Source organism: Culex quinquefasciatus, chromosome 2 (assembly GCF_015732765.1).
Source record: "Culex quinquefasciatus strain JHB chromosome 2, VPISU_Cqui_1.0_pri_paternal, whole genome shotgun sequence".
Lineage (NCBI taxonomy): Eukaryota > Metazoa > Arthropoda > Insecta > Diptera > Culicidae > Culex > Culex quinquefasciatus.
Window position 1 is genome coordinate 147,941,378 of NC_051862.1, and position 13,051 is coordinate 147,954,428.

Below are 13,051 nucleotides of genomic sequence, written 5' to 3' on the forward strand. Positions count from 1 at the left end.
AAACGCACGACGTGAGAAAGAGTGTCCAGATGGTCCAGATGCACGCGGAGACACACCGGTAACGCGCCTGAGTACGATCCCAATCTGGATCCGACGCGCGAGGCCAAACTCAAGAGCGGAGGCGGCGGGAGAAACGTATCACATGCCAAGAACCATCTTAAATTCCGGGTCACCACCACACACACGTACACAGCTGGAGCGCGACCCATGCCGTATCAACTTCGCGTTGTTTGGTTATGAAATCGTCGGCGGTTACGCCAAAGCAGGTGCAGGTACTCTTGCCGGAAGTTTGTCTGGTCTAGGTGAGCGACGTGTTAAAAATTGGACGGTAATCCTCTTCAGCTGACTGGTTCGTCCACTTATCCAGAAAGCTGGCCAATTTTCCCCTTCAACAACACAGATTGTGCGCCCGCTGCTCTGCCGGTGTAGTTGATACTTTTTGTTCTGTAAGAAAGAATGTGAATGTGAATTTTAATAATTAAAACAAACTAATTTAACTTACCAATTCTTGATCAATTTTTGGAAAAAAATATTGGCCCGCTGAAATGTAGCACTTTCACGCCGTTTTTTTTCTCTTTTGTTTATGTTTTGCCTGCGCACCGAAAACAGCTGAATCTGACAGCGTAACGCATTGGCTGCGGCAAGCTACACAGACAAAAGGACCGCAAACATGATGTTTGCGATTTTGGAAACATTTTTTTTCAATATCGAAAACAATTCTTCCGATATTGGAAGAATTCTCGATGAATTCGGAAACGAGCATTGTTTTCGGATTCATCGCAAAAAATTTCCGATTCCGCCGGCCGGATTTTGTTCCGTGCATGTTTGCTAACTTTTGAAAATATATTTTTGAAAAGCTGAGAAAATTCTCTATATTTTACTTTTAAGAACTTCGTTGATACGATCCTGAGTTGCTGAGATATTGCCATGGAAAGGTTTAAAAACAGGAAAATTGATGTTTTCTAAGTCTCACTCAAACAACCCACTACTTTCTAATGTCGTTATCTCAGCATCCGATCCGATTTGCAATGTTATGACATTAAAAATTCGTGAAATTTTCCGTTCTTTACGAAAACAATTTTTTAAATCAAGACTAACATTTCAAAACGGCGTAATTGAATGTTTGGCCCTTGCGCGTGTAAAAAAAAACGCCTAAAACTCCGCAGAGGCAAGCGTGTCAAAAAAAGTTGGAACGATGTTAGTAATTGTAAAATTACATTTGGGTCATTTCGCGCTAACTGGCACACCATTCGATATCAACTATTTCTGAACAAGCTCAAATTTGGTGGAGCTATTTATACTATCAAAACATGCACGAATTCCAATTCAGAACCAAATTGGACCACCCCTTCTTTTTTGGCACCGCCCCAAAAGTTTTGCAGTTTTCATCATTTGACCCCCTAATTTTGCTCGAAATTGAGCAATGCTTCGTTTTATTTTAGTAAACTTCCTTAAACTTACACTTTTTCGACTTATTGAAGTGAAATAAGGCCGATGCAAATATTTAAAAAAGTTTTTGTCCCTCGGCCCTGGCCGAGGTCAAGGGGGGGCAAAAAAATAAAAAAATATAAAAATTTAAATAACAAGCCATAGTCTTCACATTTAAATGAAAAAAGTGTTTTAAAATACATTTTACACTAGTTCAGTTGTTTTGCAATCTCTAGTTTTCAAAAAATCTAAGATCTGACAAAAATAAAAATTGTATCGAAAAAAAAGATTTTGCATCGAAAATTTTCAAAAAAATTTAAGATTTTTTAATAAACCCAAACATGCTAAAAATGATTTTAAACGCAGAAGAATGTATTTTAATTTGATTTCAGCTGGTTGCACTTGAATTTTCATTGAAATTTTGAAGTTTATTGTAAAAATATTTTTTTTGCCCCCTGATTTTTCGGGCCAATTTTGAAGGGGGGGGTGACAAAAACTTTTAAAAATATTTGTACCAGCCTAATCAGTAAAAAAATATTGGAAAGTTAGTTCAATCATAAAATAGAATTGCTGGTTTGCTGTGAAAATGCTAGTGGCCATAGCTGATTTCAGATTTCGAACTCAAAACACTTATTTTGGCGAAAAGGACACTTCAATGTCCTTTGTTCTATGTTAAATGATGCTAAACTTGCCAAATAAATCTTATGTTTTTTTTGAAAAGGTCCTAAAAACCAAATTTACAATTTTTGCTTTTTGGGTGTTTTTAGAACCGCCTTGAGTCTGGGGTATTCAAAAACACCCAAAAAACAAAAAATGAAAGTTTGGTTTATAGGACCTTTTCAAAAAAAAAACTCCAGAAATGATTTCTAGAGTTTTTTTTTAAAGGTCTTAAAAACATATAAAATACAATAGCTTATAGGTTCTTCAGATCTTCAGAGTCCCATAGTGGGGAAAAGAGTCTACTAATGGATAACGTACTATATTCTCCGTTGAAAGAATCCTCGAAATCCTCAAAAAAAATTGGTACTGCGTGCCCACGTCCTAAAAGTGATTATTGCTAAGTTACATTTTAGGAATTCTCTCCGATATATGTGAATTCTATGGCGATATATTTGTAAGGAACTAATTTTTATAAATATTTAGTTTACCAATTTTTTTTTGAGGATTTCGAGGATTCTTTCAACGGAGAATATAGTACGTTATCCATTAGTATACTCTTTTCCCCACTATGGGACTCTCTGAAGATTTTTCATGACAAATTCAATAAAATCATAATTTCTAGCGTGTTTTTGTCTGGAAACGCATATGAATTTCACAATCCTGTTGCGAAATGTTTTCTTGACCAGGTCCAAAGCAGAGTTGTCATCAGAATAAGAAGATCTTCGATTTTTTTTATTATTTGAATATTTTATTCGAATTTTTCAAAATACATATATAACTTAAATTTTCAACAAATAAACCTCCAATACATCCACTGTCTAGCTATGTAAAAGATGTGCCCGATATTATCCTATATTTTCGTCGTATAGCCTTTCCTTTTTTATTATTTTTCTTTTATATCCATATACTCCTCCTAAAGTTTATTTTTACACAATCTACCATTCAAGTCCCATCTTTCTATTCACATGAACCTGCTGTTGGAATAATAATATACGGAACAAGTCGGCGCCTTATCCGCGCCGCTTCTTCCACACTTTCATGCACGAAACATGGCACATTTTAACAATTCCAATAGTTTTGTGTGTTTATTACATTTCAACTTTATCTTACAATATATAGGGTAAAAACTCATTTTTTAAACCACTAAATTGTCGTTTACGGATTGTACACCGGTTTAACAAAAACTTAAAGGGGAAGGGGGGGGGGGGGGTTGGATTTTGTTTGTTTGTAGGGAAAAAGTAGATTTAAGTAGAACTTTCGCTTATGTACAATTCGCGCGGACGATATATTTACAAAAAGTTACACAAAAGTAAAAGTGTTACTAAAAAGTCATAGGAATAGTACGCGGCCAGAAAACTAAAAATAAAAACAGACGACAGTTTTGTTGTTGGTTTGATTTTTGTGGTTTGTTTTGAGGAGAGATTCCGAAAGTCGTTGTTCGTACTGCTTTCTTTAAGTAGGTTTGTGTGGATGTATTTGAGTGTGTGCTATTGCTATTTGTTGTATGGGTTTTGGGGGGCTTTTAAGTGCTTTGAGAAGTATCCGTTGCATTATTATCGTTTACTCTGTTTTTAGTTATTCGCTAGTTACAGTATTCGTTGTATTAATTGCTTTCTCGTTAAGTTGATGCTTTTTTGTTGCTTCGTTTTATGAAATCAAAATTTGTCTCTATCGGCTATTCGCTATTGCTCGCATTCTTTTTGCTCCCTCATTTTTCTCTTGCTTTCGAATCAAAGTCTTGGAAGAAAACTTAGTTTAGTTAAAAAATTTACGCACTCGATTTTAAAAATAATATCACAGGTATTTTTAATTGAAATTTATAAAACTTTCGATTCCAGCATGCTGCTCTGTTGCGCGCGCCAATTTCACGTTGTACTTGTCTCACACTCTCGCTCGCGCGTGGTTTGTTGATTAATACATATTCGCAAAACCTTGCCTCCTCTCGCCAGGACCCTTAAGTACTACTACACACCTAACGGCTAGCCAGCTATGTCAGAGTTTAAATATTTAGTTTTTTCTCCCTCTTTATCTTATCACTATCTACGACTCTATGTACAATTGATGCACAAGTGGCCGCAAACGACCATCTTGCACACGTTGATAAAGGCACGCTTGATTTGATCCTCCGATCGCTTACACACGAGTTTAAAATGTATTGAAGGCACTTACGAGTAGAACAATTTGAACTTTTTCCTATTCTTTATAGAGTGTGTGTGTGTGTGTAAAATTGCTATCAAGTAGGCGGGGGTTTCTGCGATTCGATGCTTGAAAATCTCCTAACTTTTTTGTTTCACTATTTGACGTTTTAAATGGAAGATCAGTTCTGTACACGTTTAAAAGGTAGTAACAACTAGACCGTCGTTTCGTTCCGATGGAGCGGAATCAGCTCCCGCTGCAGGTCGTTGACGTACTCGTGCTCGGACGTGCTCTCCGTCTCCGTGGGGGACAGCGGGATGCCGAGGGTTTGGGTGGGCGGTGCCGCCTGCATCTGGATGGCCTCGGTCTTGTTGTTGGCGTTGCTGGCGGCCGGGTTGTTGTTGTTGTTGTTACCGACAATTGTGGTCGGCGCCGCCGAGATGGTGCTGCACGGTAAGCTATTTACACTAGTGGGCGTTTGGGGCGGGTTGAAGGGGCTGCTGCCTTGCTGTTGCAGCATGACTGGTGGTGGAGTTGGGAGGCCGGTGCTCACGTTGGCCGCCGATCCCATCAGGTACTCGGGGTTGTCGACGCTGGCGGGGACACCGATGAGGTCCATGTAGCCGGGCACCGACGGGGCTTGACTTTGGCAAGTTGGCATCAGGTAGTCGTCCTCGTCGAGGGGCAGGTTCAGCCGGAGTCCTCCGACGCCGACCTCGCGCGTGTTGCCGTCCGTTTCGTCGTCCGGCTTGAGCGGATCTTTGCAGTATCGAAGGGATTTGGGCAGGTCACCGTTGGGCTGGTGGTGGTGATGGTGGTTGTGGTCCTGGCTGTGGTGATGGTGGGGAGGAGCCGGGACCATGAGGGCGGGTCGAGTCTTCGGTTGCAGATATTCGTCGGCTTCGACGACCGTTCCGGGGATGTCGGGAGCCGGTGCCAACGTGCGGATCAGGTCCTTTTCGTCCTGGTTGGTGTAGGACGGCAGTCTCATGAATTTATCTCCGGGGATCATCAGGTATCGACCCGGATCGCGTGCCTTCTCGGCGAACGTTTCCGACAGGGTCTTGAACGATGGACGGGCGTCCGCGTCCAGTACCCAGCAAGAAAGCAGAATGCAGTACACGTCCAGCGAGCAAATGTCCGGCTGCGGCAGCTTGTGTCCAATTTCAATCAGTTCTGGGACATCCTTAGCAGCGACATTCTCGTACGGTCGGCAGCCGTACGTCAACAGTTCCCAAATGGTCACGCCGAACGCCCACACGTCACTCTTGCTGGTGAACACGCGGTGCCGGATGCACTCCAGGGCCAACCACTTGATGGGCATCTTTCCTCCGGCCGCTCGGTACTCGTCCGAATCGTAGTCAAGCAATTTTGCCAATCCAAAATCGGTGATCTTGACACAGGAAGGCGTCTGAACCAGCACGTTACGAGCGGCCAAATCACGGTGAACCAGCCGGCGTTCCTCCAGGTAAGACATTCCCCTAGCGATCTGCGTTGACCAGTTTAGCAGCGCCTTCGAGCCGATCTTATCCTTGTGGTTCCGCACGTATTCCAGCAGACAGCCCAGCGGCATCAACTGCGTGATCAACATCATTTGCGAGGTCATGCAAACCGCCAGCAGCTTCAGCAAGTTCGGATGCTCCACCGAAGCCATAATGTAAGCTTCCTCCAAGAACTCCTTGCTCGATTCCGCCCCGGAAACCTCCGTCAACACCTTGATCGCCACCGGAATCTTGACGCTCTCATTCTCCGGCATCCAAACTCCCTTGCAAACTCGGCCAAACGCGCCACACCCCAAAACTCCACCCCGTCGAATCTCCGCCTCCTTGATGATCCTCAACTTGGTCAGATTCGGTCCCACATTGGTCGGCCGCAGCGGCTCCGAATCCTCACACCCTGCCAACGCCATCGTCATCTTCACCGCGTCTTTCTTGTTCTTCTGCCTGCAATACATCGCTACCATACACAATGCCAACGCCAAAAACACCGCACACGCCAACGCCACCAGCAAAAACAACGGCGTCGTCGACGCCTCCAGCCGGAACCCGCTCTGGATCTGCTCCGGCGAACAGTACGGCCCAATTTTGCTGGCCTCCACCGGGAAGTGCTTGTACGGATAGGCCGCCGGGCAACTCGCCGTGCAGTTGAACGCCGTCGAGTTATCCACCGGATCGCCACCCTCGTAGATCTTCAGATTCCTACACTCGACGCACTGGTCCTCGCCGAACCCGCGACACCCGCGGCACTCCGAGTGGCACGGCAGACACTCGCGCGTGGTTTCGTTCGCAAAGTGATCGCCCGGGCACTCGTCCTCGCATAGCTCGGCCCGCTTGTACTTGGAGCACTCCTGGCAGACCTGCTCGTGGAATCCGTACTGGGTGCACTTCTTGCACCGCGGGTGACACTTCCGACACACGGACTTGCCCGACAGCTGCTTCAGTGGCCCCTCGTCCTGCTCGACGCGTTCGCTGTAGTAACCATCTGAAAAGACACGATCGCAAAATTAGTCCCGTTCAAGCTTCACCTTCCCGAAATTATCTTACCTGGACACGGTTCGTCCTTCATCAGGCAGCGCTCCACCGTTCCGTCGCTCTCCATAATCGCACGATCGCACGAAATGCACCCATCGACGGCGATCGTATCGCGCGGTCCCGTACATCCGATGCACGTCTTGTGGCACGCCACACAGGTTCCGTTCATGTTGTACTTGGTCGCGGGGCACTCGGACACGCAGAACTTCCCATCCTTGACGTTCACACACGAGCCGCAGTTGTCGGCGTTCGGGCCGTAGCACGAGTTGGCGCACTCCGGGTGGCAGTCGCCGCAGCTCTTCGAGTTGACCTGGTAGATCCTGAAAAAAATTGTGTTAGATCGAGTTGAATTTCTGACGTCGAAGGTGTCACTTACTTTGGCAGACTCTTGCAGCTGTCCAGGCACTTGCCCTCGTAGTGGAAGTTCTTGCACTCGAGGCACTGCTCGGGGCCCTTGCCCCAGCAGCCCGCGGCCGTGCATTGCTCGTCGCAGAACATACCTTCGTTATCTGAAAAGTTGAAGATCAATCGATCAGTCACCATGTTACTACTTCAGCTAGAAGGGTTGTACTTACGGCAAACGGTCGTGTTCCGGTTCGACATGATGACGCTCTCGTGGTCGGCGGACTTTTTGATCTTGCCCCAGTCGATCTCCTGCGCGTAGCACAGGTGGTCGTTCTCCAGGATGACGATCGCGCCCGAGTTGACGCGCTTCAGCGACTTGAGCTCCAGCGAGCGCAGCGAGGTCTGTAACCGGAGTGATTGTTAGTACTGCTCAATTCGTAATTTTCTAGCTTGATCCCTTACCTTCACGATGTAGACCGACGCGAACAGGTTCTCCTTCAGCTGGCGACCTCCGACCACCTCCAAATTCCGGAAGTACGACAGATTCTTAAAGTCCGGATGGTATCCCTGAATGTTGATAAACCCACTGATCTCCTTTAGCGTCGAAAACACCTCCAGCCGGTCCGGGTGGATCTTGATGTAGCGCGGGCCGAACGAAAAGTTCGAAAACACCTGCTGATAGCCGTCGAACGTCTGGTCCAGAATCTCCAGCGAGCCCTCGATGATGGTGCAGTCCTTGTACTTGTCGATGTTGCCCGAGTGGACGATGCCTTCGCCCTGGCAGGTCTTGGGACAGGCGCCGTTGCACGGCACGCACTCACCGTTCTGGGCCATCTTGTTCGGCGGGCACGTCCGTACGCACGCTCCGTTGTCCTTGAGCAGATGTTCCGGGCAGTTGCGCACGCAGGTGGCGCCGTACGCGTACTTACCCTCTGGATTGGGCTCCCACAGGTAGTTGGTGGGGTTGTAGCTGTGTTGAGAGAGAGGTTTTTAATTTCTTCATCTTTTCTGAGAACAGTAGAAGGGAGTTAACTTACCGCTGCATCGGCGGGCACTCCTGCTTGCACACCCCGTCGTCGTAAAAGTTCTTACAGGCTAGGCAGTCTTTCTGGGTGGGGCCGGTGCAGCCTCCGGCGCAAAACAAGTGACAGCAGTCGCGCGGCTTCGACCCGAAGCAGCGGCCCTGCGAGCACTGAGGAGAGCAGTTCAGTTTGCTGAACTTCTGACAGTTGTGCGCACCCTCGCCCCAGCATCCGGCCTCGCAGCTGTGGTGACACGGCGGGCAGTCCCGCTCCGGCGAGGTGAAGTTGTACGTGTACCGGTAGTTGGCCTTGGGGTCTACGGAAGAAAGCAAAATCTTCGATAAAACAGCTCGGGTTATGATCCTCAAAATTACTCACCAGACAGCACCTCCTCCCATCGAATTGTCTTCACGTGGCACAGGTTGTAGTTGTTGAAGATCCCAGCGGATCCCCCCAGAATATCCCGCAGCGCGGGCATCTCCAGCGTGTTCATCTGCGAGAACGACACAAACAGCCCAAACTCGTCCTCCCACTTGTTCAGCTTGAACGTCGTCCGGCCGCGGATGATCTGCAGCCGCGGCAGGATCACCTGCGGAATGTCCACGTGGCTGATCAGCACGTACCCCGTCACCTCGCGGATGTGCTGCAGAAAGCCCAGGTCGTACGAGGTGTTCTGGATCCAGGTGATCTCCAGGTTGCCGTCCACGTACGTGCAGTTGGTGTAGCGATCGCGCAGGTTCTTGTAGTGGTACTCCCGGTTCGACGGCACCGACATGCGCCCATTCGTTCCGATGCAGACTGTTGAGAGCGGGAAGAGAGAGAGAGAGCAAGAAACGACCATTAGTGATCACGTCGATTTTATGGGCTAATCATTCCCAAAACAATTATCGCCAATCAGCGAACGCGGGTATTAGCATACACAATTAGGAGATGGGGCGATCTCTGCGGTGGTGGTCACGAAGAAGCGACATAGATTACGGAATTCTACAAAAATCGTACGGAGCGCGCGCGTTTAACGGCTGGTTTAATGATCGCGCAACAATTACGCGCGTGCTCCCCACCCCCCACGAGGTACAGATTCTAGTGGCGGTATAGGAAAAGGGGAAGGCAGTTGAAGTTGTTACTGGGTTGTTTTGGGATCTAGCAATTGAACGGCGGTGATCATTAGGCACATCCGCGCAGATTTTGCTCGGTGTAAAGCAACTTCCCCTTCGTGAAGGTCTAAGGGATGGGGGAAACAAAATCGAAAGCAACGTATGTTTTGATACTGGGAACTGGGGTGACTTTGAATTTCACTAAATATCGTTTTATGGCTATTCTACCGTAAGTGTGTCTTAACATTGAAACAGGAAAAAATGAAGTTCTAGCTACATTTTTGGGTTGAAATACATTTCGTAATTAATCCTGGAAAAGCAGCGTTACCCTCAAGATTTTTGAAAAAAAATATTTTTTTTTGTTGCTTAACTTTGACTACAGTGCCATTCGGTTTTTGGCAACACGAATTTTTCAAACATTTTGCATGGCAATAGTCATCGTCAATTCTAAAAGTGTTCATTATTGTTGGAAGTTTTCGATTGGTTTTCAATAATCAATCGTGAAGACAATGAGACTGTCTTCACGATTGATTATTGAAAACCATCAGTCATTTTTGACGAGAGGAAATATGAGAAAAGTCGTATGGCACAATACGGGACGGGATGGCATTGTAGTATCAAATTTGTGACAAAACCAATAAATACTTTTTATTTTATTTTTTTTCCTAAATATTAAAAAGAAAAACGCTTTTAAAGTTTGTTTGACGATTTTTTGTGTTTTGACTGCCCTCGATCTGTGTTATCAAACCATTCAAATTGAAAAGGATAACTAAAAAAAGTTGAACTTTTCAGCACTTGTATTGACTCTTAAAAATACTTTTTTGCAATTCCGTCGTGAAACTTCTTACATTTCCTGTCATTCTTGAACGATGAAAAAGCCTACTTTTCTGTACCAAAAATCACAGAATCGAATAGAAAAACTTTTCAAAATAAATGCTGAAAAGTTGTACTTTTCAGCACTGAAATGGATGCTGAAAAATTGAACTTTTCAGCACTTGTTTCGAAAAGTAATACTTTTCAACATTATTTTGTTTTCAACGGTTAATTGACAAAATACATGAGCATTTGACTTATAATTCCACTCAAAGGGTGTTTTTAGGAATTGCAAAAAATGTTGTATGGAACTCGTTGCAAAAATTGATTTTTTCAGCACTTGACATATTTATCCAACTCGGTGAACCTCGTTGGATAAATGTTTGACTCGTTCTGAAAAAAACTTCTTTTTGCAACTTGTTGCATAAACTACTATTATGCAACAAGTTGCAAAAAGAGGATTTTTTCAGCACGAGTCGTACATTTATCCAACGAGGTTCACGGAGTTGGATAAATACGAAGAGTGCTGAAAAAATCAAGTTTTGCAACGAGTTCCATACAACATTTTTTGCAATTCCAAAAAACACATCGATAGCGGTGTGCTCTAATGTTCTAACTGAAAATTGGGCCAAAATGAGTTAATGATGCCATCTTTTAGCTAATTAAATTCCCTACAAAACGCTTCTAACAGATCTGAAAAATTCGTTTCCTACGCGGAGATATCGCCCTGCAACCATTTGTACTAACTGACATTTTCGAACGCATCATGGATGTGCTCTCTTATTTTCCATCATGGCTTGACCTTTTGAAAACACGCAAATCCATAAAAATACGATTACACTATAATATTATGGTAAATTGCCAGGTGTCCTTACTAGTTTGAGCAATATTATGGAGCACTATTTTGAAGGCAAATAGCACAAGTGTGCACATTTGGAAGCGAGAAGGAATTATCAGTTAGGTGAAGTGTGTTAAAATGGTTTAGTGGAGTAGTTTTTTTTTGTTTGGACGACCCATTGATTAGGATTAGTGTATTTAGATTCTGTAGGTTAGTTTAAAATGTTGTTACGTAGTTTTCTTTGTATGGACGACCCCTGCAGTTGCACTAAGAGTGCACAACGACTTGAAGAATGTTTCAAATTGGCCTTTTGGGTTAGGCTAAGTGGGGAATGGGTTGGGGAAAAATGTTGTTACGTCGTTTTTTATCATGGACGACCCCTTCAGTTGTGCTAGGAGTGCACAACGACTTCAAGAATATTTCAAACTGGACTTTTGGGTTGGACTAAGTGAGTAATGGGTTGGGGAAAATTATTGTTACGTCGTTTTTTTTTTGCATGGACGACCCCTTCAGTTGTGCTAAGAGTGCACAACGACTTAAAGAATATTTCAAATTGGACTTTTGGGTTGGACTAAGTGAGTAATGGGATGGGGAAAATTATTGTTACGTCGTTTTTTTTTACCTGGACGACCCCTACAGTTGTGCTAAGAGTGCACAACGATTTGAAGAATGTTTCAAATTGGACTTTTGGGTTAGGCTAAGTGGGTAATGGGTTGGGGAAAAATGTTGTTACGTCGTTTTTTATCATGGACGACCCCTTCAGTTGTGCTAGGAGTGCACAACGACTTGAAGAATATTTAAAATTGGACTTTTGGGTTGGACTAAGTGAGTAATGGGTTGGGGAAAATTATTGTTACGTCGTTTTGTTTTACCTGGACGACCCCTACAGTTGTGCTAAGAGTGCACAACGATTTGAAGAATGTTTCAAATTGGACTTTTGGGTTAGGCTAAGTGGGTAATGGGTTGGGGAAAAATGTTGTTACGTCGTTTTTTATCATGGACGACCCCTTCAGTTGTGCTAGGAGTGCACAACGACTTCAAGAATATTTCAAACTGGACTTTTGGGTTAGGCTAAGTGGGTAATGGGTTGGGGAAAAATGTTGTTACGTCGTTTTTTATCATGGACGACCCCTTCAGTTGTGCTAGGAGTGCACAACGACTTGAAGAATATTTCAAATTGGACATTTGGGTTGGACTAAGTGAGTAATGGTTTGGGGAAAATTATTGTTACGTCGTTTTTTTTTACCTGGACGACCCCTACAGTTGTGCTAAGAGTGCACAACGATTTGAAGAATGTTTCAAATTGGACTTTTGGGTTAGGCTAAGTGGGTAATGGGTTGGAGGAAAATGTTGTTACGTCGTTTTTTTTTTGCATGGACGACCCCTGTAGTTAAGCTAGGAGTGCACAACGACATGAAGAATGTTTCAAATTGGACATTTGAGTTGGGCTACTATACCATATTATACCATTTGAACAGAATTTAGAGTGGTAAAATCCGTAAAAAAATACTTTGACTCAATTTCACCCCCCAGACCCAGTGTCACCCCCACTAACGGTACGTAGTATTTTTTTTTTGCATAAACGAACCCTGCAGTTAAGCTGAGAGTGGACAAAGACTTAAAGAATGTTTTCAATTCGGTCTTTTGGGTTGGAACCAACTTGTAAAATGTGGCTACGTAGCTGAAACTTTGCTTACATGTTTCCTGCACAATAAAGCTAATACAAAATCCCATACAAAGTACTTAAAAAGATTAAAAAAAAACTCACGACCCACTTAGCCCAACCCAAAATCCAATTTAATATTCTTCAAGTCGTTGTTCACTCTTAGCTCAACAGAAGGGGTCGTCCATGCAAAAAAAAAAACAACGTAACAACAATTTTCCCCAACTCATTTCCCACTTAGCCCAACCTAAAAGGCAAATTTTAACATTCTTCAAGTCGTTGTTCACTCTTAGCTCAACAGAAGGGGTCGTCCATGCAAAAAAAAAAAAACAACGTAACAACATTTTTCCCCAACCCATACCCACTTAGCCCAACCCAAAATCCAATTTAATATTTTTCAAGTCGTTGTGCACTCTAAGCACAACCGTAGGGGTCGTCCAGGCAAAAAAAAAAACGACGTAACAACATTTTTCCCCAACCTATTACCCACTTAGCCCAACCTAAAAGGCAAATTTTAACAT

General features: G+C 44.2%; 1 protein-coding gene across 2 annotated transcripts in view; it reads right to left on the minus strand.

Moving 5' to 3' along the window:
- Positions 1-2,814: 2,814 nt before the first annotated feature.
- LOC6041585 (epidermal growth factor receptor) overlaps positions 2,815-13,051 on the minus strand; it is a 189,883-nt gene continuing 179,646 nt past the window's right edge. For both annotated transcript variants that reach the window (XM_038251389.1, XM_038251388.1), the window contains exons 2-8: positions 8,501-8,920; positions 8,138-8,438; positions 7,563-8,070; positions 7,331-7,502; positions 7,132-7,264; positions 6,768-7,075; positions 2,815-6,705 (exon numbers count right to left, since the gene is read on the minus strand). In XM_038251389.1, the coding sequence (XP_038107317.1) occupies positions 4,439-6,705; positions 6,768-7,075; positions 7,132-7,264; positions 7,331-7,502; positions 7,563-8,070; positions 8,138-8,438; positions 8,501-8,920 (4,109 nt within the window). In that variant the 3' untranslated portion in view covers positions 2,815-4,438. The remainder of the gene's footprint in view (positions 6,706-6,767; positions 7,076-7,131; positions 7,265-7,330; positions 7,503-7,562; positions 8,071-8,137; positions 8,439-8,500; positions 8,921-13,051) is intronic.